Raw genomic sequence first — 25,817 nt, 5'->3', positions numbered from 1 at the left:
GACCTTCTCTGCAGCCGGTGTTGGAGTCTGTAGCTGCATATTAAGCTTTAATATAATATTTTCTAGATTTAAGAGAACAAGTCCGGCCCCTCGAAAACCTCCCTCAATATTACTCCTTGTTATAGCGGCTGCGTAGATAGTATAGAAGGCTGGGAAGAACTCGGTCTTTGTAATGTGGGTTATAGAGCATCTGATTAATTGCTTAATTTCTCGACTATAGGCTGTTTTAAGCGGCCTATAGTATCCGATATCAAGAGGCTGGAGCTGATGAGATGAATAAGGCGGCATATAAAGCGTAATAATATTATTCTCTTTATAATATTTCTTAAAGTCGACGGAGTGGTGACTTTCGTGCCCATTAAGGATTAGAAGATAATAGCAACTAGTCAATCGATCCTTTGTATGCCGGTTAAAGTGCTTGAGTTACTCAAAACCTATCTTATTGTTGGTCTAGCTATTTTGAGTCGTCGCAATAGCCCAATCGCCCGGGAGGTTGCTTTCCTGATACCAGCTAGCAAGGTGATATTAGCCTGCAACTACGATGAACAGCTGGATTGCCCAGCCTTCTATATTAATCGCCTGAATAACTATAATCTATTTCCGGTTTCCAGGCTGGACTGATTTTGGGTTTCTACGTCTATTTATACCTATAATAACTATTCTACTTGTAATAATATCTATTATAAAACCAGTCTTATTAAAATTATAGATATCGGCTAGGTTGATATTATATTTTGTAATTATATTCTCTATAAGCTAGAATTAATTACAAATAATAATTAGATTTTTATATTTAGCTTTTTAATAGTTATATTTATAAAAAAAATATATCTTAAGTTCTAATTATTACCTAATAAAATTAAAAGTCTAGTACTTACTAATAGGTAATATATTATAATTAGCAAGTAGTTAGTTAGCTATTTCTTTAATATTATATAATTACAGAAGAAACCCTTATAAATCCAAGTCAAGGATGAATTAAATAATAATCTACTCTTCTAGATTAAACAGCTTATATAATTTAAGGATCTAATTGCATTGGAATTGAATCCCCTTCTGCCGGCGCTATAGTATTATATAGCTAACTTTATAGATCTCTATAGTGCGTTGGAGCTTTAATTTTGGGTTATTTTGAAGGGCCTGAAGTGTAAGAAGGATTCTACTCTTAATATAAGGGTTAGATATATTTTGTGGTTGAGAATTAATTAATTAAATAGAGATAATGTAGGTAGAGGGATTTTTGTTATGTAAGCTTGTTTGTTATGCAAGCTTATTATGTATATTATTAATAATATATTATTATAATAAGTAGCTTAAATAATATATTTAAATAGAATATTAATAATTTTAAAGAAAATAGCTTTTTAAATTTATTTTAAAAAAATAAAAATATATTAAGAGTTTTAATAAAATTAGTATAAGATATAATGTATTAATAATATATCAATAATACATTATTAAAGAGCTTTAGAGAAAAATAGCAAATTAAATTATAGTAAGAGCCTATTAATTTATAGCTAAGTTGAGGGATGGACCCACAAAAAATTATTTCTCAGCTAATTAAATCCTTTTTGACTTTTTACCCATTCCACAGCTAAGAGTCGCTAGCGCCACCCACCCCTTAGGGAAGCTAGCTGCTAACCCTCAGTTTGTGTAGGACCTCAGGTTTATCCAATTGCGCGCAGAAAGGTAGTCACGCGCGATAGAATGTTCCAGAACTGGCAAGTGTGACAAATAGTTCGCTCCTACTCGTCGGAACCAGTTAATGCAATTAGGCAACTGAAAGCGCATCCAGGACACCCGCTAGGTATATTTAACAGCAAGAAATCTATTTAAGAATACCAGCTATACTATAGTTATAATAAGCTTATAGTATCTAACTACAGTAAGTAATATAAAATAAATACTCTAATATAAATTAGTAATATAATCTAGTAGATATTATTAATATACTGTATATCGAGGGGTCTATATTCATAAAGTAATAAATAGAATCCTTAGATAATAAGTTTAATTCTAATTTCTTTTAATAATAGAGATTTAACTATTATCAGAAATAACTTATAGTATATCTCTCTAAGCAAACTATATCAGCTTACTACTAATCCATATAGTCTGCCTAACTAATTTATAGATATAAGCTCCCTGCTAACCTATATCAACGTATAATCAGCTGCTTAATATGCAGTATATAGTTTTATAAATAGTACCTTATATAGGATACTCTTAAACAGCTTTAAAATATACTACAGGACAGTAAGGGCACCCTCCCTGGAAAATAGATACAAGTCGACGGAAGTAATTGCCAGGGCGATCTTACTTACTCCGATGCGGAGACGGATAGCCAGGAGGCACTTGCTATGATATCAAAGGGTATGGATATCTTAGAAGCCATCGTATCCCAATCATTAGCACAGTTGCTAGAGCCCGGGCGTGAGGACAAGCAGACCGAAACGGTAGCGCGGGAACCTAATCCTTACAGGGCGCTACCGAGTCCGTTCGAGGCGACGCTGAAGTTAGATGAGGGAACGGTCGTGGTAGAGATTAAAAACTCGGGGAAGGAAGGAACTTGGTCTACATTCTTGGCCGAGGTTCACTGCTCAGGTTGCGGCGGCCCCATGAGATGACTTTTCCAACATCAGATTGATGGTGTGGTAGTGAAGACATGGGTGTAGCTCCTGGTACACCAGGGGCTGCATACGCGGCATGGGCAACGATGTTGAGTGGCGAAAGCCTTAGGTAATGGTGCATTTTGTTGAGTATTTTTCTTCTCTATTATAGTACGGGAGAGAATAAAAATATGGCTGATTCTCACTCATCTGAAGAATGCCTGACCTTGAGCTTCCTGAGTACGTTTTGGGGCGTTTTGGAGTAGCAGAGGGTCTTATGTACTACCTAGTATACTGTACCCATGTTTGATCTTTTTCTTTAATAAGAGCTTTTTTCCGCTAGATATCGACACGAGACCCTTACATGCGGGTAGGAGGAGGAACAACTGTAATCCAAACGAGGAATTGGATTATTAAAAGCCGTCTTCCAGCCGTTGCCGCGCAAGCCCGTCAAATCCTTACAACTAGACATCTAACCTCGAGGCAAAAGTGAAGCTTGACTGGGCGATTCTGGTGAATGAGAAGTGAACCCGGGCTTTGCAGGAATACTTAAACATCCTTTCTCCGCGTTTGCGTTTGCTCAGAAGTCTGATCTCTGTCACTCTATTATCACCCTCTATATCCTTTTGGAAGAACGCGATTTATAGGTGATTACGAAAAGGAAGCCCACAACGATGTTGGGAAGCCTTGTAGTTCCGACAACTTAGTTTGTGCAATTCCGTTGTGTAGTGTGGTCTCTTATTCAGGTGCTAATCGCTCAAACCCACTGCTTGTTTCCGAAATGAGAAACGAAGGACCCACCATCTCCGGCTTCAACACTGGCTCTCTGAATGACTGACAGCATGTCCTTGACAGATGACTCTGCAGTGCCCGGGCCGGTGAAGTGTGGCGCATAGTTGGCGATTTTGGCAACCATCCCCATCCCTCTCCTCTTCTGCTCCTCCGTTGCTGTTTGCACATCAGCCATCTGCTCAAAACCCGAGTATCCTAAGATTCATACCGTCATTAAAGAGGCCTGTGTCTACTAGACCGGGTGACATGCTGAAGAAAAGGACACCATCCTTGGCATGCTGTGCGCTAAACTTCGCTACAGCCGTATTCATAGCCGCCTTGCTGACGGAGTAAGGTGCGGCAATCTCGATCCCGGACTTGGAGATGAAATCTAAATCTGACATGCCTGAGGATATTGTGATAACCTTCTTAGGACGGCCCTTGAGGATCAGTGGCAGGGCCAAGTTGAAAAGGTGGACGTTGCCGACGACGTTGGTCATGAACGAGTCGAGTAAGTCTTGCTCGAGTCTCTTGGGGTTATTGCCCCTGTTTGTTGAGCCAACAATGTCAGTTTCTTCGCGTGTTAGTTACACACGGGACGATGAAAGAAGCTTACAAAGTGCTGATACCGTCATAGGCGGACCACGTAGAAATGAGTGCCGCGTTCGCAATAACAAAGTCAAGGCTTCCGCTGGTTATCTCAGAAACATCGTTGACCGCTTTCTGGCCAACCTCGTTAGCGTAGTCTGGAGTTACGATGGGACCCACAGACTTTCAATGCGTCGTAGTCGGTTACATCCGCCTGTAGGATATGAATATTGTTCCGTCCCAGCTCGGCAGCTACCTTTTTGATGGTACCCTCCTTGTCGCGAACGAGCCCGATGACGATATTTGCTGGGTCGTTGGACAGTTGACGAAGGAACTCAAACTAGCCGAGAAGGGTCAGCGATCCGTCCGCCACCGACATAACGGTTAACTCACACCGAGCCCACGTGATGCTCCGGTGACTAAGTACGAAGCGATGTTGACCTTGCGTGTCTGATTGCTAGATGAAATGACAGACGTTGTTGAAGAGGCTTGGCTCTGGCCGTGGTCCGGTAATCTCGACTCCCTGGGCAGAGAGAGATGGTGCTTATATCGGAATTGTGAACCGTTACCCAAGCTGACAGCTCTCTGATTTCAAATCTTGCTAAGTGTCTCTGTAACTTTTAGTGACTGGTGGAAAAGATGGCGGGCTATTAGTTGAACCGGCAGCAAAGTTGATGGTCAATTATAAATAATGCCGGCGAGTAGTTCGACCTCGGGCTAATAAAAATACCGGCGGCTCCATCACATAAACTACCCTCGGACCGCTTAGCAAATGGAGCTGCTTTTACTCCTCCCGAAGCTGTCAATAGCTTGTTAAATGTTAATTACGAATAGTGCATTATATAAGAAAACTTATGAAGGGAAAGGCCATCGTGTGTTGGTGTTTGTGAACCAACGATGGATTTATGTTGTAGAAAGGCAGTCTAGTAATCATGGTGTGCATGTATCTCTACTATTTAACACGCAACGATTCCGACGTAACCTCTTTTCAATGCAACTATATTTAACTATCTTATATGTCAGTTTGATCTACAGCAGCCGCCGATTGTACAGTGTAGAAGCAGCCAGTTGATGTCACTTTCAAGCACCAGCAAACCCTCTTAGACCTCCGCCACTGGTGCCTCCAGCCCTGGATCGGCAGCCTTAGCGTCGACGACGGTGAGAACCTTCTTCTCGGTGAACTGTCGAGGGAGGCGGTTCTCATTTTCGGAATACGGGTAGCCAGCCTCCTCCCGGGCCATGTCATTGACCCATCTCTCGTTGCCCTGCAGGCAGCCCTTGCCCCTTTTCTCGATGTCGACCTCGACCCATTTGGAAGCCAGGTAGAACCAGCCGAGGGCATTGCCGACAGTGCTAACCTCGTCGGAGACGCCGGTCTTGGCGGCATAGCTCATCTTCTTGTGCAGGTCGCCATTGGTGAAGAGGTCCATGAGGTGACCAGCAACAGCCTTCCAATCACCCGGGTTGACAAGGAAACCGTTCGTCTTGTCCTTGACCTGGAGGGGGATACCGCCAGCCTTGGTGGCGATGACAGGCCGGCCGGCATGTAGGGCCTCCGAGACTTTAACCTCGAATCCCTCGCGAGTTGAGAGCTGAAGGACAACATGGGCTTTGGCAATAAGAGTGTTGAGCAATTGATCATTTGGGTCGAGGCGCATGATACTGATGTCCTTCATGAGATAAGGGTAGTGTGTCGTAAGTTGGCTCATTGTCTGGTCGTAGATTATGTTAGCATCGGGATCATCGACCGATCCATTACCGCAAACGATGAGCTGAGGGACATCTATCAGATCGGCGGCGTCGCATTGTCGGCGGAACTCGGCATAGGAATCGATGACAGTTGGAATACCCTTTGAGGGATCAAAGCGGGCCACCTGTATGATATACTTGCGGGCTGGCCAGTTCAACTCGGTCCTTCGCAGTAGTCAATCAGAGATTCTTTCAATCATCACGTTTGACAAGTGCGTAAATACTCACATGCGCTGGGAGTGGCAAGCAACGTTGTAGATATGGCCATAGTAACGAGAGTCCCAATCATTCAGCTCCTTGTTAAGGCCGTCAAGCCAATCGGTAGTAGCTGGAAAGTAGACGACCTTCTCCTTCGGGATCGTGTGAGGGACAAAGGCGGGGATCGGGTGGCTAATGAACATGTCTGCGAGTTGGATATTGCTCCACATAAAGTCCCATACATCAGCTTGGGGTGAGCCAGCCTTGGCAATAAGATCACTTCGGATCTGGATGTGGGAACGGTAGAGGACTGGACGGTCAGGGGTAATTTTCTTAATAAGGGGGATTAAGCCTAGCATCTGTGGGTCATCGAGCTGTTATATCGTTAGTGTGAACTGCGGCAATAAGTACTATTGATGAGTTGGTAGGGTCAAACGCAGGAAGGAAGCAACACCAGTGCTATGTAAGACCAAATCTGAAGCAGAATCCGAAAGAATACTGACAATGACGACGTGAGCACCGCCTTCCTCTGCTGGGCGAAGTGGGCCGCCATCAGATAGCCAATATCGGTGAGCATTCTCGGTAATCCATTCGATGATGGCATCCTTTTCCCCTGCAGTGATGCGCTGGCCGGGATGGCTGACGCCCTGGAGGACGTTGTGGATGTTCTTGGTGATCCTGAAGACGGCAGGACGCGGCTTAGGAACTTCCTTGGGTGTGAGCAATCTAGAGACGAAACCTCTGGCAAGATATTGGCTGCGGAGCAGTCGTACTTACCATACCAGGTCAGATTGACACGCGTCAGGCGAGCGAAGCGGACCAGTGCGTGACGCATAAGAGCGACACCACCACCTTGGGGAGTGGCGCTGAAGAAGGCAACGCGTATGTCATTATGACGCAGCTTCTTGGCATAGGTCAACATGGTCTCCCAGGTGGCAGCGCCGCATGTGTCCTTGTAGTTCTGAAGGGTAGCCAGACAGGCGCGGAATCCAGCGTCACCCTGGACAACACCTCGGAAGCCAACTTGCAGACGAGGGGCAAGCGATGGACCGAAATTCCTGAGCATAACATGTCAATTCGAGTTACTCGTCCCCATCAGAACTTGTAGGCTCACATGACGCACTTGCGGGCCATAGAATCGGCCTGCTCATCAACGCGCTTGAAGTCCCAGAAACTCTTCTCTCTTTCCTCGCCGTCAGGATGCAACACGACCGGGAGAACATCCAGGTCTAGCCACAAATGAGAACACAGACTGGGGCTCATGTCCCTGAGAGTAGTGGGAAGACCGGCTCCAATGAACTTGGCAAAGTTCTCGTGCTCGTACTTCTCGACCTCCTCAAGGATGTAGTCGGCAATAAGATCCTGACCCATCTTCAGACCGTCGCCAAGCACAAAATACTTGACGGAGAAGTCAATCAGGTAGACACTGTCGTTGATAGCCAAGGCAACAACTGCAGTTTGATCATTCGCAAACACGGCGGATATGCCGAGATAGAGTATCTTGTACGGGGCATAAGGTTAGCATTAGCACGGGGACGAGGGTTGAGTTGGCAATAGTGGAACCCGTACCGCGAGAGATTGACCGAAATGATCTTCTTTCTCCACAATTGTCCTCATCCGCCCCTTGCGGTGCATCGAAGTGGCCGTAGAGAACTTGCAGCCCTCCTTGAAAGCCATGACGGAGAGGATGAAGGGACGAAGGCTCTTCGGCCGGCATGGTTTACACTGAGGTGTGGAGTACTCGCTGGCGGGTCTCAACGAGTCTGGGTGACAGCTTGAGTAGCTGACAGAATGGGACTGAGAGTGAGGGTCGGTAGCGGGATGAGCGTGAGTCGAGCAAGACGAGGAATTGGGGGGATTTTCCTGGGGATCAGGTTGAGATGGAGCAATTGTCAGGGCTGGAGGAGCAGGTGAAGCCGGAATAGAAGGAGGAGCAGAACTGGAAAGAGCTCCTGGGCGGTGATGCAGGTCAGTGGGATAGTCGTGCAGCTGCAGCCCGTCACTCTGAGCGTGCGGCTGCCCCGGCTGGTGCAGGGTCCTCCTTTGCGAATCTTGGGCTTGGCCATGAGCCTGGCTCTGGTCTAGGTTTCGGTGCTGGCCGTCCTGAGCCTGAGTTTGGTGGGGTCGAGGTCTGGGCTCTTCCCGTTGAAGTACCTGAGGTAGCTCGGACATTTTTGAGTTAACCCCTGACGGTACCTGGTTTTGAAAGGTTCAGTTTTCTAGCAATTTTTGCCGGTGAAGGTGCCTACAAGAAACTGTGGGAAAAGTGGCAAGGGTTATGAGTGAGTTAGATGACAAGAGTCTGGAAGCACGAGACTGGCTGATATGAATTACCACGACAAGAGAATGAAGTAAATGCGACGTCATGACAGGGGTGGAATCGTGCGACCTTTGTCGCCAATCTCTTCGGCTAGTCCACAATTACCCCAACTAAGCTTAGGCTAGTAGTGTTGGTTGCGCCAAGGCAACGGACCGGACCTTCCGACTGGTGTCCACCTCCAACAAGCTCTCTCTAACGATGCATCAGACCACCCAAGGCACGCTCAAGCATGTGAGAGCGGCGCTCCCGGCACATCTTAGTTCTTTGGGTTTGGCCTCTTTTCAGCCTTTCACTTTCTCGCCACGATGATCAGCAAACCTTATTTGGATTACTATCCTGAAGCCTAAGAACACACATACACCAGAGAGAGGGGGCGAGTGAGAGAGAGACATGCAACGCCACAGCGCCGTGACTCTGTGGGCGAGTCAGGGTCGGGATACCTTTGTTTGATCGTCTTGATCTATGGCGTTCATCTCGTCGCTATAAACATCTACAACTTTTGGCATAGAAATCAGCTTAATAGGCCCGTCACCAGAGAAACGCTGTATCGCCCGTGAACTTAGTTTTCTCTGTATATGGCTTCTTCCACCAACGATTTCAGACACTAGTTAGGGCTAATTTATGTTGGTTTCTTACTAGGTTATCTATCGTTGGCACAACTGGCATCTGAAAGAAATTGTTACTAAATTAGCTATCCAGTCCCATTCTGTCCCCAATTGATAACTAATGCCTTCCACCAAACATTACCCTTAGTCAACTCCACCTTCTCCTGTACCTCTTCCACACACACAACCTTCACCTTTTCCAACCCTTTCCCTCTCAGCTCTTCCTCTAACATCTCACACCACCTCACCTTGTCCTCATCTACCATCTCCCGCGCCACAACTTCCATCTCCACCCTCTCCACCCCCTCCATTATCTCGAGTCCCTCCCCAACCCACCGCCGCGTCTCCTCCGCTCGCGGCCCCACTCCTCCAGACCCCAAGTCTGACGTTCCGGATGTCGTTGGAATCGTAGATACGGTGTTTGAACCTAGCACCATCTTCATCCGCAACCCTCGCACGCCAGCAGCCCAATCTTTACACAAAGCGCGCCATTCTTCACGTCCAGCACCATCGAGGACGTCCCGTGCCAGAACTTCTAGCCTCACGAAGCGTAGCGCGGAACGCTGCCAGGGTGCTAAAGCGCGAGTGAATGCCCTAGCAGCCCAGAGTCCGGATGCGAACCAGTTAACAAAGACGAATTCGTTATACGTGAAGGGAATAAGACGTGCTTCGTGGTAGATCTGTGAATTCGTTTGTAGAAGGCTTGTTGGGAGGATGGAGAGCGGTCTATACGACGAGAGTAAGCTTGCGGTGCCAGGTGATGTGTCGTAGTCGGGAGGGAAGTCGGCATCGTGGCCGACGCGCCGGAGTATGTATTGGCAATGGATGGGCGTTGGACACCCTGGTGCGAGTGGGAGCTGACGAAGGGGACTTATAAGGTGAAGCCAGCGGTAGATCTGAAGCCGGATGTCGAGGGGTAATGAGAGGAGCGTTGTCTTATTCTGTTTGCTGTTCATGTTTGGTTGCAAGCTTACCGGTTTGTCGGTTCGGCGCTTTTGATATTTACCGTCGACGACCCGAAGGCCTTCACCAATTTCCATCTCAATCCCGCCAGTGTTGTTGTGGAAGCAACTGTCCGTAGTAATCGACAAGGAAGCTCGAACAAAAAGCCAAATCAGACATAATCATGTTTCTATCCCAGTATACGTATACTATCGCATAACCAATCACATGTTCGGCGTTCGGTGCCGGTAAATATACTGGCACTCATCCGCCTACCTAAGCTCGTCAATAGTCGGAATACATGACAACATCCCCAACCTAGAAAGCACTAATATCCTAGCTAATGCGGGGAAATGGAGCGCTGGAAATCAAACGAACTAGCTACGCGCCATACACGCGTCGGTGGCGAAAGCAAGTTGTACGTAGGCTAGCATGCCATTGGTAATATGACGATGGTGGTGTGATCAGCCGTAAGCAACCGAGTTAATGTCGATGTTGCTGCATGGACCTCTACGGCAGCCTAGAGGTCACTGTTGCAAAGCCCCAAAAAGCACGCCCCACAGTACACTGAGTCATGTACTTTTACAAACAACTCATTGAATTTAGACGCAGCAGATAATAGCAGTAACAGCAGTGGAAATATTGCTACGGGTTAACCCACTTACAGTCCAGAGCCGAGCAGCCTCGGTGATGGCCTCCAACACCGCAACTTTTCGCTCCTCGAGAGTCATTTCACCAGCTTTACCACGGGGAGCTAGAGCAGGAGTGCGAGCTTGACTGGGCTCCACAGCGGCACTACAAGTGTGCAGCTGCTGTGCCGTACGCTGAGCAGCAGAGCGCCAGCCATTGCCGGTGTCTTTATTTAGATCATCAATCTGCCGATTCAGTTAGCAGTTCATTAGTCAATCAATGGTAATGCGTAGCAGTCAAGAGTGATTGAGGTAGTCAAGTTGTATTGATAGCTGAGGAGCTGCCCATAGTAATATGCACTTCTCAGGCTATAAATAAGGGCTACTACATTTTGCGTACAGAGTATGGAGGGCCCTTTCAAAAGTAACTTACTATAGAAATTAATAATTAATAATTTAAAAGATAATAAGAAAGGAAGGTTAAGAAGTTAAAAGGAATTATACTCTTATTTAAAAGTATTAAAAGTTTAATACTAATTAAAAGAAGTAATAATAATTAAATACCTTTATAGAATAAATATAGGCTTTATAAAGCTTAAAGTAATTAAAAAAGACTACTAGGGGGGTCTCGGTCCCAGCACAGCTCCACCCCCCGTTCGTCCCTCACGGGGGGGTCGTTGACTAGCCAAAAGTCCGTTGACTGACCAAATTTAGGTACATTGGCTTACACTAAAAACTCAGTGTTTGTGCTGTATTTTTTGGAGAGCGGTTGTTGGAGTAGGTCCCAATTTTCCTTTTGTTAGTGAGGTACATCATTTTACTAGAGTCTCTACCAAGCTTTTAGGTATTTGGTGAGTCAACGGACTTTTGGCTAGTCAACGACCCCCGTGAGGGACGAATGGGGGGTTGAGCTGTAATGCAATAACGAGACCCCCCTAGTAGCGGCGTAACGCATATACTCGAGAATATATTACCACCGCCGATTATAACAAAAAGATATAACCTCGAACCTTTATACGGAGTTTTACCAGCACGTCCCTTATCCCTTTGACAGTCCTAAGGCAACACATACGCTAGTGGCAGGGGTGCGGGCCAACGAGAGTAATGCAAATGAACGGTACTTCGGCCCCCACCTATTTTAGGTGGTGATAGAAGTCCCAGCAATTCCCCGATCTACATAGAGCTACATCACATTGCTTACACCGATACCGTGATTTCCGCACATTCGGGCGGCTGTTGCCGCTGACTGCTTGCAACGGCTGCCGCGACCGACCCTCGCCTAGCCGTACGTTCTTACAAGCCCGGCATGCCGACGGATTCTTATTTCGGACCCAATTGTGCTGTGATACAGGCGTAAATTCGTCTCCCGTTCGAAACCGCTGTCGCGCCTAACTTTGGGTTGCATACGCTGCAATAAGGTCATCAACAAGGCGTTACCGCCAACTCTTCTGCGATAACTCCGGCTTCCACTGTGGCAGCCCTTTTAGCTGTAAAAGGAAGCTGTTGATGAGGGCTATTTCTAATAGAAAGTCCCAAGCAAGGGCCTTCCAGCCGCCCCTACGCACACGGCGGTTAGGGCCCCAATAAGACCGTAGCTGGTCACCGCGGTCTACTGCGTTCATCTCAAGATTGTAAGCAGCTGCGATAGACGGGATAGAAATCAGCTTAACGTGGTCATCACCAAAGAAACGCTGTATCGGCCGTGACTGCATTTGGTCCCCTGTCGGTCTCTTCCTCTTACAGTCGCTTCTTTCGTTGCCCGTAAACGCGGTTGATAAGAATAGCACGAGGGCGTTGTCTTTCCACACGATCTGATTGACCTAGCGGCAGACAAATTAGTAAGGGAAATACAGCAGAATTCCGTCCTTATGACTGACCTGATTATCTACTGTAGGGACAGCCTTGAGGGCGTTGAATTCGAGGCTGCCGGCGGCAGTGTTATCGGAAGCTTTGAGCTTAACGAGGGATGTGTGAAGACCACAGTTACGGCGGGCTGTGCCTGTGGCCCCGTGACCTAGCTGACGAAGCCGGCGAAAGAGATTACCGGAAGAGAATAGGTTATCAAGAAAGACGTGATATGTGGAAGCCGGCAGCAGATTTACTAGGGCAACAACCACGGCTTGGGTCGGGTTCAGATAGATCATCCTCTCTCGTATCCGCTGCCGGCTCTCCCGTAGCTGTGACCCTTGCCGGAGCCGTCGAGCCGGCCGGATCCCTACGGGCCCGAACTTCCGGCCCGGCCTGTGCCAAATCCACCGTAGGAAATAGCCCTGTTGGGCCACAGCCCAGACTTTGAAGCCCGTTGGTATCGGCTTATTAGGGACGGTTGTTGTATCAAGGGACCGGCCAAGGAAGCGGACCATACACTCATCTACAGCGATAGATGTGCCCGGAATAAGGAAGATAGTAGACGCATGCTGTATGTGGTCAGACCAGGCGTTGACCCGGCTGTAGGTCCGGCCTAGGAAGCTGACATCAGGGCCCTGATCAACAGTCATGAAGTCAAAGAGACGGATATACCGTGATAGTAAATAGAACCGATAATAAGGCATCCATCGGGTCACTGGATAGGAGGGGATGTTTTCCTGCGGCTTAGAAACCTTCCAATAGTCCTCAATCCGTGGCTCTATATGAATTTGCATATAAATTAGGATCGCGATCCATATATAGATTTCAGCAACAGAGGTCGGCTTCCAAGTCAACAGCCGAGCTTGTGGCCGCAGCCGGCGGCTTCCAGCTTCATGCTGCCGCAACAGGTGACTGACCCAGCTATTGGTAAAGCTGACCCATCTTTCCACTAGGGAAATAGGTAGGAATTCCTGGAATAGCAGCAGCGGCTGCTGGGGCAGGGTCATTATCGCAGAGGCCCGGCTTGGAAGGTCCATCGGCTCGAAGTTGTAACCGCGATCCGGGACCGGATTTTCAATTGGCCGGCACGTATTATCAGCCGGCTGCTCGCGGCGGCTGCTGTTATCAACGCGAATGAAGCTATTGTCATCGTATGCATTAACTGCTTAGCTAGGGGGGAGTTGGGAATCCATAAGGATACAGAGAATAAGTTGTATGAGGAATTAGGTGGGGTTGATTCTAACCACACTCTTCGTCACTCTAGGTACCTCGGCTAAAGCTAGGGTGATATGGGGCGCCAAGCCAAAGTGTTGCCTTAGGACTGTTAAAGGGATACTCCAGCTACCTCGTCAGCGGAACTTGAAATACCGGGTTCTTGTATAGCCCTAGACAGCTTTGCTATACTACTATCAAGCAGTTCTAAAGATTCAGATAATTCTAACCCTTCTATAGTCGGTAACTCTATATAAAATTAGAATTATAATATCTTTTAAAATAATAACTAGAATTATCCATCTAATATAGATAGTATAATTAGTTATATATCTACTACTTTAAAAGAAAATAATAAAATTTATAATATATTACTACTTCTAAATTATTTAGCTAGAGAGAGAATATATTAATTTAATAAGAAATTATAGAAATTCTTAAAAATAGTTAAAAAAGCCTTTATATTTTAATATTACTAGTTTAAGGTATCTATATTAAATCTCTTTATATTATATCTTAAAGTTATATTTAAAACTTATTAAAAACTAAATAAATATATAAATATATATTTTTAACCTTAAGAATTAAATCTTAATTAATTCTATAAATAAATATAATACAGTCTTAATAGCACTATTTATACAGTATAAATAGCACTAAAATATAATATAAATACAATATTAATTATACTATTTATACTGTATAGAAAAGATAATAGCCCTACTTATATTTAGAATTATTTTTAATTCTAAATTATTTTAACTTATAATCTAGATACTTCAGAAAGAATAAGTATTTTAGGTATAAAAATTATACTAGAAAAAGGCTGCTTTTTTAAGCTTTTTTATAGTATATAATATATCTCTATATCTTTAATAATTTCAAATTAAACTATCTTTAATTTTAAAGTAAAAACTTAATTTTAAAGCAGAATTACTCAGAATCCTCTAGATATTAATAACAATAATAATACCACTAAAAAGCCGCTTTTTTAAGCTTTTTAATAATATACTTATTATCTAGCTATAATAGCTAGATTTTGAGAAATTATTTATAAAAAGCTAGAAACTCTCTAGTAAATTCTGAACTTTTATACATTATTATTATTAAAGACTAAATAAATATAACATACATAATAAGCTTGTATAACAAACAAGCTTGCATAATAAAAATCCTAATCTTCAAAATTAAAACTTCAATAAAAATACAATAACACCTTAAATCAATTAAAACTAATTGCTATACTCTTCTCCAGAGGTCTCAATAACAGCCTGACAGGTTCTTATATTATAACCGGCCTTTCTACAAGTTCCACAGCGCCTTTCCCTTGGCATCACCGACCTTGCTCGACTACTACTTCTCGACGATTTAGCTGCTACTTGTGCATCGATATCTCTCTGATCTATCTTATCCCTTCTCTTATCTATAGTTATTTTCCCTCTATTCTGTAGGCGGGTTCTTTTTGCTCTGCGCTGCTTGCTAAGAGTCTTATTTACCTATTAAAGGATCTGGTTCTTAGACTTTAATAATACTATTTAATATATTATTGCCTTTATTCTCTTAGAAAATAACTTAAGTACCTTAAGAATAGATGCTAGAGAGCTACTTTAATGCCTTCTTACTTATCTTTTAAGATATTTAGACTGCAAACTGGCCTTAAGTACTATCTTTGGGGTCTTTGTGACAGGCGGTTAGGGACACTTGGGCTAGCTGGTCGCTAGCGGGGATGTCTCTAGGGTGACCCGGATGGGGTTAAAAGGGGAGGTCAGTGCCGTCACTGGGGGAAATCATCGTTTTTCCTTTCATCAGAGATTCTTCCTAGAAGTCAGAGAGGCCGGAAGGGCTCGAGGCTGCTAGGGAGTCTATTAATTGATTGCCTTCATTTTTGAGAGATTTATTTGAGCCTTCTTGCCATCACTACGTTCCCTGTCCAACCTCCGTCTTCAACCTCCCTCAGATATCGGTCTGCCGCAGGCCCCATTGATGCCTTGCCAGCGAACTTTCCTGCGACCGACCCGATATACAATCTCATGAGATGCTTCCCTATCAGGAGACATAAGCCTCAGGTTGATCCGACCTCATACGCGTAATCTGGTGCAGCTTCGGGCTGACCGGCCAAGATGCCTGTGCGACGACTCTCTGTGCATTTCCCCTAGGGAAGGTTAATGAGTTGGGTGTTGTTTTCCGTCCCTTCCTGCTGCTAAAATAGTAGCTTTAAAAATTTAATAAGAACTTAAATTTACTATTAAACTTAATTTAATTTTAACTTTAATAATTAATTAAGTAGTATATACTTTATTATTCTTTAAGCTTTAAAATAATTTACTATAGATTTATTAAAATAGAATTTTATTAGTATATATATACTCTTAACTTAAAATATAGCTATAATATACTTAATAAATGTTAGAGGTTATAAGACAGTGGAAGAATAGAATTAATTATAGATAAAGGGATATTCTTATAAAGGATATAGAGATAAGAGATAAGATAAGGATAAGGGATAATAGTATATAAGATAGTATAATATAGTATATATTAATAGTGTATATAGATAAAAAGAGAAGAAATATTCCCTAAGAGAAGCCCTTTTTTTATAGACAAATTTAGCCGGCAAATATATAGGTATTAGGATAAAAATAATACCATTAGAAAGCCTAGAAATTCAGCTTTAAGATGGTATTAGATATGTCTTCCTATGTTCCCTAATAGCCAAGTAATCTTGATTTCAAATCACGGAGGAATTAAAAGCTTATGCTTATAAATTAAAATACTTAATTTCTAAGCTCGGATAGATTAATAAGCCGATTCGGATAAATTAGTCATACAGTATAAATAGTGTTATTAGTACTGTATTTTAGTATTATATTATAAGATTTTTCCTAGAATATTTAAGCTTATATTTAAGCTTGTATTTTAATTATTAGAAGTTATATAATTATAGATTTATATATTTATTGGACTTTAACAAGTATAACTTAGAAATAAGTAATAACTTTACTTTAATATTATATATACTTTCTTTATTTTAAATTTTTAATAACTTCGATATCCGGTTTTAAAAGTGGCTTCCCCTCCCTCCAATTTGGCATTACTGGTAGGGGAGCGAGTTAGCGTGGCTGACTAGCTCGCCAGTGGCTTCTGAGCCCGCTAAACCTTCTCCTTTGTCACAAATACATGTCAAGTGTCCATTCGAGAACGGCGGAATCAGGCGCTAGGGCGGACAGTGGCGGACATGTTGTCAACCTAGTCAGGCTGCAACTACCGTCTGCAGATTCTTCATCCAAGCAGTCACGTGGCTAACAACAAGTTGAAAGGAGTCCGAACCAGACAAACGAGATGCATCTGCTCTGTCAGCCGAATGTGACTGAAGCTACCCCCAGAAGGCACCACTTAATCTTCTCAAAGCCAAAAAGACTCGAGAGTTACAGACGACCCAGTTGTAAAGAAGAGGGAGGCTTCTTTAGCAATGTAACCATGTAGGTCGCGCAGGGAAGATAGGTTGTCCTTTTTCGTTTAATGCCGTAGAGATTAAGGTAGGCACCGACCGATGGGAAATAAAATATAAGGAAAACGCAAGTCGACATGTCCATAACCATAGATCAAGCGATGGACTTGTTGCATACTGAAAAGGGGGAGAGTCGACAATGCAAAACGAGAACGGGTTAACAATGTGTTGGATACGCAATTTGCTGTATGCAATACCGTAAAAACTCTATCAACTCGCGCAGCCTAGCTTCTCCATAAAAAGAAGGAGAACCAATACACTAGGCTGTTTGTGACGTTTTCGCGGTTAACAGTGGAAAAACGGAGACGCTAGGCTGCGCGAGTTGACAGAGTTTTTACGGTAGTAGAAGTGACGGCGTTCCGCATCCGGCGTTCTGGATCAGGCATGTTATGCCGCCACACGAGGTCTCATTCCAACAACGACCATGTCCAGATAACGGGGTCCAGCGAACAGCTGTTAGATATGCAGCCATGCATGTACGAAAAACATATGCATCTAATGAGCACCGCGTTGCGGGGTTAGGATAAGAGACACACTTCCGGCCGTGCAAAGCAAAAGGAGGAGAGAATCAAGAAGAATCATCAATTTTGCTTCATGATCTACTACATTGACCCCGTAACTACTCAGTATACATCTCGCGTATCTAATCGATCAGTGGAATCAAGAACGATAAAACAAATTTTTGGTGACCGGACAGCGCACGATATTTCCAAGAGTCCAGCAATTCAGCCATTAAGTTGTTTGAGTGCAGGAAGCAGGTAGTTAGGCGGACGCGTCACGTTGCTCGCGTGTTTTGGGACCGCGTGATGGCGTCGGGTGGATATGGTCTCATCGGTCCAGTGGGAAGTCCCTCGAGGGCTCTCTGCCTCATACACGGGCAGATCGAACATGGTTGGGTTTTGATTCGTGGCAGAAGGCATCAGAAAGACATGGTAAATCCAGAGTGGGGTTGAAGAACATGTGATTTATGCAGCAGCCAGTGTGCGCGAGTGTCTTGGGTGGCATGGATGTAAGAATGACGTCAAGCGTTTCAATATAGTCCCTCCCCACGGGGCACCATAGGCCCCCTGTGTGCTATCAGCGCAGTTCAATTGGTCTTCTTCTACGAGCTGACTCGCACATTCAAGGAGTGGGCTGAGAACCGATATCCCACGTGTCTCATGTGCTAAAATCTGCGTGCACAGGAAGCCCCATTTAACATGCGAGGTGGCAAGAGAGGCATTGTTGATAAGTTCTCCGCATCTCGGTCTTCAAGCGGGGCCAGTTGGCCAAAATTGCGACCATCTATCTTATAGACGCCTGGCTTTCGTCCCTTTTTACCTCACAACCAATATCGACAACTTAAGTCATCATTTGGCACCATTTGTGGGTTAACACTATGTTTGGTATCTTTTGCTGCCCGGACATAAAGCCTTATCGTCCCGAGTTGCTTGACCATGCGCCTAAATTCACGGCATTTCTGAATTGGGCCCGCCACCGTACGTCATGTCTAGTACTGGACGACGGCTTCTCGCTTGTCAGCAGCGCACCGTACGCTGTTCAGTTCGTGAGACAGGTCAACAATGGGCTGCAAGAGGTGATCAGATACTTCGTTCCAACTACCAATGGACTTAAGTATATGGAAGCTACTGAAAACGATCTTCTAAGGGCGAATTTCGAGAAACTGAACGCGTATTTGACCCCAAATCCTTAAGCAAAGCACCGGTATCAACTAATTGATTACCCACAGGTACATGAACTTCAAGTGTGAAGTTCATAATAAATTTTATGAAGTCAACTTGTATCAGAAGAACCCCACCAACGCGCATCACCGGCTGGTCAACCTTGCACAGCCATCTAAAGAGATTGACCTCGCGTTTCGACAACGGGGTGCTGAGACTGAGTCTTTCAAGGGAGATGAAGTGAAGGAAAGAGAGAATAGATGGGGACCTTTATCTTCCGTCGTACAACGCAAAAACTTCCTAAAGACTCTTCAGGAGAGTAGTAAATCCGCAATGGCCGAAGAAAGAAAACGCCGCCCTTCCCATGCAGGCAAGCAACTCGCTGCTCAGCCAAATACCGCAGCCTTAAAGACGGTCCTTCAGTTTCTACTTCCGACAGTCAGAATAAGCCGTTCGAACCCACTCTTATCTCTGCTGTCCCTTGATTGGATTAACGAAAAGCTAGGCCTTGGCCTTGAATTCGAGGATCTCTGGTGGGCCGAGTTGACCAGCTCAAATATTATCATCCTTATTACTGAGTGTTTTGAAATGGCTGACAGTGACTCTGTCGACCTCGCGGAAGTTGAAGATTTGGTGGTCCGGGCAATGCACAACACGGATACCTTCGCAAACCAGAAACGCCCTGGGCGAGTCAGGCTTCAGGAGATTATCGGTAAAGTCCTTGAGTGTGGCCGTACGGTACGTTGGCAGTACAAGTTCAGGGACAACATTACTTGTGTGTTGCAGGCCGGTCCTAGCAAGGAGCTCCTTGAGCAATGTCGGCGCAGGGATGAGGCGTTGCAACAGGATACGAGCGATCAAAATATCTATGGGACTAATAAATTTTATGCCGAAGGAGTAACTACGACACCTGTATATGAATGCGAAACATCATGGCTGATTGATGGTGGCAGGACGAAAAAAACCACCAGTCTTAGGTAAATGATGGTGATGAGACTTCAGACTATTCTTATAGTCACCATCACTTCGACTATAATTACGTTTCCGAACCAATGAAAGACCTCACGGACTGTGACAATGAGTGTAGATTTTGGGGGAACTGTGACTATTAGGGGATGAAGGTGTAGTGAGGCTTTCGGTTGACCACAGAAGTGGACCCATGCCGGGAATCCGGCTTAGATATCATGGTTGGTATAAAGAGTCCGCGAGAAGATGTTACCAAGACTCAAAAAGGCCGTACGACCAAGTCATCGAAAGCATCCTATCCAATCTACACGCATTTCTATCACCTCTACCTCACCAGTCAGACACGATTGCACCATTCTACATTATTCCAAAAACTCTTGAAAAAGAAAATGCCCGGCAAGATCGTCATCATAGGCGCCGGTTTCGCCGGGGTCTGGAGTGCTCTCTCAGCCAAGCGTCTCATCAACCTCAAGAACAAAGAGCAAGAGATCCAGATCCTCATCATTGCCCCTGAACTATTGTTGGTCATCCGTCCACGACTCTACGAAGCCAACGCCTCAGGTATGACTCATCCACTTGGACCTCTCTTCAAATCTGCCAGTATACACTTTTTCCAGGGCACCGCCGAAGCCATCGACACTGAATCGCATGCTATTCACGCTCGATCCGTTTCGGGCGACGAATCCGACATTGGTTTCGACCGCCTTATCCTAGCAGCTGGAAGTTCTGTCGCCAGACCCAGAGCGTCGCTGGACTTCAGCAATATGCGTTTGACATCGATTCTTTGACCTCTGCGGCTAAACTCGAGACTCACCTCAAGAGTCTTGCGTCACTTCCTCCAAGCAAAGCTCGCGATACGGTGGTCGTATGCGGGGCTGGTTTCACAGGTCTAGGAGATATGAGAGTGCTAGATAGACATACCATGAGACTTGGTTGGATTGATTTTGAAAGTGAGAGTGCCATTGACGCTCATCATTGGGAGCTCGAAGTCATCAAGGGGCGCCGGTGAGGGCTCTGCAGGCATGAAGACAGTGTCAGCTCCAAAGAGTGTATGTTGCATCAGATAGGATGGGTGCATTGTGATGTGAATAGAAGCTCTTGATTTCTATCTAACTGAGGGCTTGCAGCAGCTCTATTTGTAAGGATGCTCTTATCGTCACAGGAGTTATGATAAGGTTTCCTTTAAGACCGGATCCCTTGGATCCGGGTCTTCGAGACCCGCCTGCTATAGAGCCGAGTCTTCGAGACGGGGCCGCGGTCTCAACAGTTGCCGGGTGTGACAGTGTAATCTAGCTTCTAGCTACATCTCTATCACAGATATAAAGCATGAAGATACAAGACAGAGATTGAGTTCATGTAATATATTATTCTTTTACTCTTACAACCGCAAATTATGAACATCTATCAGCCAACCCTCAGGCTAGCGATAGGTTTACAACCTTTTAAGCCAAATAACGCCCGAGGTGCGCGCTGTGCAGTGAGTGTTTCAAATGCATGCTATACAGTTGTTTCGCTCTGCCTCCATGCCCCAGTCCTCCTCTGGGCTGCGGTTGCCTTTGGTTTTGCTTCTTTCTTATACCTATTGAAAATATTATAATTATGATATCTGGTGATATAGTTCTTTATACTATCTTTACATACTTTAGTCTAGCAATCTGGATATAGATAAATAGTTAGGCCGGAGCTAATCTTATTAATATAGTATAACTCTATATAGTTTTGTAATCTATATTTATTGCGGTATTTATAATACCGAATTTCATAAGGTTTTACTAGGCCATAAAAATATTAAGTATAGTAGTTCTATATGTATTCTATTAGTATATTAATTAGCTTTATAATTTTTTATTAGATTAGCCGAGGTCCCACCTTCCATTTCAGTACTAGTAGTATATAAGTAGTAAAGAGCTATTATAAGAATCTTATCTTATTATTAATATTTAATAGGCTTGTATATATTAAATTAGCTACTATCTTCTATTTATTAAGATTATTAGAAGTTTTAGATTTCTATCTTTCTTTATTTAAATTAAGAAACTCCTCTTTATTTAATTAAGAGTTAATCTCTAATATATTAATTATATTAAAAAAGTTTTATCTTATAATTTTCTAAACTAGCCTCTTAAACTATATCTATATTAAGCTTATTTTATTTTTAGCCTAGTTATATATATTAAAAAGCTTAGTGCCTAGGCTTTCTTTCTTTTTAATAGTATCCGACTCCTTTCTTACTTCTATACTAAGTATATCGCAGAGTTCTATAAGTTAAATCAATTCCAGATTAGCTTTGACCTTTACTATTTCTTCGGGGCTGGCACTTATAGGTGCTCTTAGACCCGCAAATTGACTCGTATACCCTACCGACTTTATTAACGCCTTGTTTGACGGCCGTCCTAAAAAGGTTGCTATCATACCCAACTGGACTCTTGGGGTGATATATGCCATGTTAGTCAACGCATTTTGGTGAGATATGGCTTGTTGGAGTTGTGCTTGCGTCCCGTGTTCTCTTCGACCCAGCTAATGCCCAACTTTATAGATGCTTACTTGGGTATTGATGGCCAGTATAAATAACAGTTAATAATCCGATATATGCTGAAAATAGTCCACTATATCACTAAAAGAGTCACTGCAACGCAGCAATAATGAATACACGCTAGCTTCAAGGTATTGAAAATAGCCCCTGCCCATCCACGATTCAAGACAGCGTAAGATGTTGCACAAAGAACAATTCCTTAAAGCACTGATTAAGCCAAATTCTCCAAGAAGCGGTTCTGAGAGGATGAAACAACCTCAGACGAGCTATATCGATGGACCCCAACATGCATCTTTCGGCGGAGCGTGTTTGATTGAGGACATGAGCATGAGCAATGACGGGCAACAGATCCTTGTTTCTACTACCGGGGAGCCTGTCAGAGCTAAAAGGATGACTGCCGGTAGCAGAGTAATGCAATTCGTTGGGTCGGTTTCTGATGAATCTTTTCAGCTTTACCTTAAGGTACCAGTGAAAAGATAGCTATATCCTAGCTAATATAGGTGCTAGGTGAAGGAAGCCTTCGCTCATTAAACTCGGTTATAAGAAGAGAAGCCAGGTCATACACTGAAAACTTTCCTGCTAAGATCGGACGTCTGTGGCGTCGGAGGGGTTTACGGCGATGTACGACGAGGATCTTTGGGAGGGGGTTGTATTTAAATCTATATAATGAAGAACATCGATCTTATCAAACACCCTCACGGACTTAGTCCACTTCTTGCCCAAGTCCACTTTTTGCCCAGCAAGGATCCTTTTTGACTAAGGGAAGGATCTGATTTGACTAAGAGTAGGGACCGCTTTTGACTAAAAGCAAGGACCTCTTTTTAACTAAAAGTACAGATCTCTTTTTGACTACTCCGTAAGGACAAGGTGATTTGACAAAGAGCAGAGATCTCTTGACTAAAAGTAAGGACCTCTTTTTTGACTATTGTAAAAGTATCTCTTTGACTAAGAGCTGGAAGAAGCCTACTTGGAAAGCAGGGAATATCCATATAACTGAATCACGGCTACCTAGCATTTTTCGATCCACCAATCTACTTGCTATGGGCTGGTGAAGCTGTAGTTGCTACTATACTGTAGTCCTATTATGGGATGGATGGATTCTAGCAGTGGGTGCGGGGTGGGACTGGATTGGCGGCGGCCCGGTAGCTTGAAGGATAGGAGACTTGGAAGATGGAGGGTTGGAGGGACTGGTTAATTGGGACTGACTACTAGCTAAGGTAATGCAGTTTGTTATCAGAGGTCTATATTAACTATCTTATTAGATAGCTTAATAATAGAGAAGTGGTATTATTTTTTAGGGTAAGTATTATTATTAGTATTTAGATTTTATATTTTAGCAATCTGCTATTCTATATATACTATCTACTGTACTTCTATTTTTTTGCTATTATTAATCTCTATACTTTACTTAAAGTCTGCTATTAGTAGATAATTTACCCGGACCCGGCCTAATCTTATTTAACTAAGTCTAAGAACCCACTCTGCTAATAGCTATTACTACTTACTACCAACTCTCTTTTATATTTACACTATCCTATCTACTATACCTAGTTATAACGCCTACTGTATAGCTTGTTTTTACTATCTTCAATCTGATTTACTACAATAGCGCTTTCTATACTCGAAACTTATAAGCTAGGAATACTCTCTTTAATAAAAGGTTTAGCTAATCAGTTTAAAGTTATATTACAAGAAGTATATCGGATTCATGATATAATAGTACTATTAGAATGAGTATATAATATACTGGAAGATTAAGGATCTTGTATTTTTTGATTGCGGTAAGATAAGAAAGAGGTATTTATTAATAGGAGCTTATATAATTAAGGCTATAGTTCTTATATAATATACTAGGTTAAGTATTATAAGGCTTATTAAGAGATATATAGAGCCTCTGTATATTATCCTCTTTATAAAAAGGGGCTACTGATATTAATAATAAAATATGGAGTTTCCCCTGATAATAATAAATTTATCAGTATATTTCGAGGGGCTACTGCCTTGCTAGGTATCCGTTAATCTACTGTTAGTAATAGCGATATCGATTAACAGGTTTTATTGGATACCTCTGATCCAGTTCAGCAGGGCCAAACTTATAGATGCAGTGGTTGTGATTACGAGATTTCACCTGGCCTCTTCGGGGAGCGGTTTTGTTGAGTTGCCGGCGGAGTCGGAAGCGCTTCCTGTGCCCTGGGGCGCTTTGGCGAAGAAAGGGTCTGTGGAAGGCGGTATAACGGGTTGGGAGTCGTCGGTCGCCGTATCTGTTCGGCCTCTTCAGTCCTTTGCCGGGCTCGGTCTTCGGCATGCTGGCGGTCCAGATGCTGCAACATGCGGAGGATCTCCTCGTGAGGGACTCTAACCAGCTCTTGCCGGCGCTGGCCGGCTGTCTGAGATGTCGAGGAATTCGGAACATTCGATGGAAAGGTCCGCTGCGTCTCTCGGGCACTGTTCTGGATGCGTCGCCGATCCAGAGCTTCCAGTGTACGGCGGATCTCATCAGTTGAGACTCTGACTGACTCTTCCCGGGGCATGATAATAAGTAGGTGTCAGTCACGGGTGCGGCGAGGAGGGAAGAGAGCAAATGCCTGCCATCGAAGCTAGAAACTACGAGACAACGACAGAGACTCACGGAAAAGGCGTTAACTTAATTGTCGACAATGTCAAAGTAGGAGAAGCTCAGCACAACTGGTGGCTTTGCAGGACGAAAAGCAGGCGTTGGGTCGCTCTTCCAGTTGGAAGTTGACATGGTACATAGCGATAAGATGCAGCAGAGGCAGGCATCGCGGCGAGAGTAGGTCGTGATCAGACCTTGGACACGGGCCGTGTTTCAGACCCCACAATGGTAGAAACGGTGATTGGAGGCAGCCATCAAATGAAACGACTGACGTCCACGCCGGGGAGGAGAGGACGTTCTTCCGTGCCACCGAGGACTAATTGCCACCATTTTCTGTGTAAGGCCGGGTCGAATTGGGACTTAATGCCTTTCGGAACGAAAGGTTCCTTCTTCCGCGCCCTCCTTTCGTAAACTCGGGCCACTAAACGATCCGTGCTCGACGCCTGCACCACTAACTCCTGAGCCTCTGAACTTCGCCAGATCCTCGCGCCACGTTCGCTTCGCCGATCGAGCGCGCCAAATCCCCGTCACCACAGACGCTGCGCCACCACTCCAATCGAACGCTACTGCGCCACTATGCCTTGAGGAACGAAACAGACACAGGAGACCGGTCCCCTACGGGGCCCGCCAATGCCTTTCGGAACAAGTCTGAGAAGCAAGGCGCTTGCCTTGTGAAAGTAGAATAAAGAGCCTGACACAAGCCCTTGTCTTGTGAAAAAAAGAATGATGCTGACAAGCACTGTCTTCCAGGTAGGTGGCGACGAAGCCCTAGCTAGTTATCGCCTAATAGCCTTGGGATCATAGTTAGGCAGTTGTAGGCGTCGTCGGTAGGAAAGGAGGAAGGGAGTGTGGGCGTGGGTGCCGCGCACTGAGCTTTATAGGCGGTTGGGAGACTCTTAGCAGGTGACTACAGGCGCTGGTGGCGTCTGCGTGTGACCATTTTTTTGCCTTTTGGGGTTTGAGACGCTGCGCACAGGCTCTGGCTTACAGCTCAAACCCCGTTGTTCAATCTGAATCGTCCTCAGGAAGTGGCATTAAACGGTTCTCCATGACTATCGATTACT

General features: G+C 44.4%; 7 protein-coding genes across 7 annotated transcripts; 2 read left to right on the top strand and 5 right to left on the bottom strand.

Moving 5' to 3' along the window:
• Nucleotides 1-3,366: 3,366 nt before the first annotated feature.
• Nucleotides 3,367-4,347, bottom strand: BGZ61DRAFT_541167 (short-chain dehydrogenase; the record flags this gene model as incomplete). Its single annotated transcript, XM_046255006.1, has 5 exons — nucleotides 3,367-3,557; nucleotides 3,610-3,926; nucleotides 3,997-4,103; nucleotides 4,153-4,308; nucleotides 4,342-4,347. The coding sequence occupies 5 exons, from the start codon at nucleotides 4,345-4,347 to the stop codon at nucleotides 3,367-3,369; spliced, it is 777 nt and encodes a 258-aa protein (XP_046094617.1).
• Nucleotides 4,348-5,040: 693 nt separating this feature from the next.
• On the bottom strand, nucleotides 5,041-8,142 carry BGZ61DRAFT_467160 (uncharacterized protein). Its single transcript, XM_046247740.1, is given in 7 exon segments — nucleotides 5,041-5,875; nucleotides 5,928-5,933; nucleotides 5,945-6,289; nucleotides 6,419-6,621; nucleotides 6,693-6,973; nucleotides 7,030-7,415; nucleotides 7,485-8,142. The coding sequence occupies 7 exon segments, from the start codon at nucleotides 8,085-8,087 to the stop codon at nucleotides 5,069-5,071; spliced, it is 2,631 nt and encodes an 876-aa protein (XP_046094616.1). The 5' UTR covers nucleotides 8,088-8,142; the 3' UTR covers nucleotides 5,041-5,068.
• Nucleotides 8,143-8,926: 784 nt separating this feature from the next.
• On the bottom strand, nucleotides 8,927-9,796 carry BGZ61DRAFT_500388 (uncharacterized protein; the record flags this gene model as incomplete). The annotated part of the gene is made up of 1 exon (XM_046251541.1): nucleotides 8,927-9,796. One exon carries the CDS (start codon nucleotides 9,794-9,796, stop codon nucleotides 8,927-8,929), a length of 870 nt encoding a protein of 289 aa, XP_046094615.1.
• Nucleotides 9,797-10,450: 654 nt separating this feature from the next.
• BGZ61DRAFT_289695 (uncharacterized protein) lies at nucleotides 10,451-10,669 on the bottom strand (the record flags this gene model as incomplete). The annotated part of the gene is made up of 1 exon (XM_046238558.1): nucleotides 10,451-10,669. A coding segment is annotated over one exon (219 nt), but the record flags the coding sequence as incomplete, so codon positions are not given.
• Nucleotides 10,670-18,357: 7,688 nt separating this feature from the next.
• On the top strand, nucleotides 18,358-19,752 carry BGZ61DRAFT_372921 (uncharacterized protein; the record flags this gene model as incomplete). The annotated part of the gene is made up of 3 exons (XM_046242218.1): nucleotides 18,358-18,650; nucleotides 18,709-19,552; nucleotides 19,636-19,752. The coding sequence occupies 3 exons, from the start codon at nucleotides 18,358-18,360 to the stop codon at nucleotides 19,750-19,752; spliced, it is 1,254 nt and encodes a 417-aa protein (XP_046094613.1).
• A 285-nt stretch (nucleotides 19,753-20,037) lies between these two features.
• Nucleotides 20,038-20,498, top strand: BGZ61DRAFT_291310 (uncharacterized protein; the record flags this gene model as incomplete). The annotated part of the gene is made up of 2 exons (XM_046238578.1): nucleotides 20,038-20,274; nucleotides 20,343-20,498. Coding segments are annotated over 2 exons (393 nt in total), but the record flags the coding sequence as incomplete, so codon positions are not given.
• Nucleotides 20,499-24,253: 3,755 nt separating this feature from the next.
• BGZ61DRAFT_541163 (uncharacterized protein) lies at nucleotides 24,254-24,670 on the bottom strand (the record flags this gene model as incomplete). Its single annotated transcript, XM_046255005.1, has 1 exon — nucleotides 24,254-24,670. One exon carries the CDS (start codon nucleotides 24,668-24,670, stop codon nucleotides 24,254-24,256), a length of 417 nt encoding a protein of 138 aa, XP_046094611.1.
• Between the last annotated feature and the right edge of the window lie 1,147 nt (nucleotides 24,671-25,817).

The sequence above is a fragment of the Ilyonectria robusta genome, assembly GCF_021365365.1.
Source record: "Ilyonectria robusta strain PMI_751 chromosome Unknown BGZ61scaffold_55, whole genome shotgun sequence".
NCBI classification, from domain to species: domain Eukaryota; kingdom Fungi; phylum Ascomycota; class Sordariomycetes; order Hypocreales; family Nectriaceae; genus Ilyonectria; species Ilyonectria robusta.
This window is presented reverse-complemented; position numbering and strand designations above follow the sequence as displayed.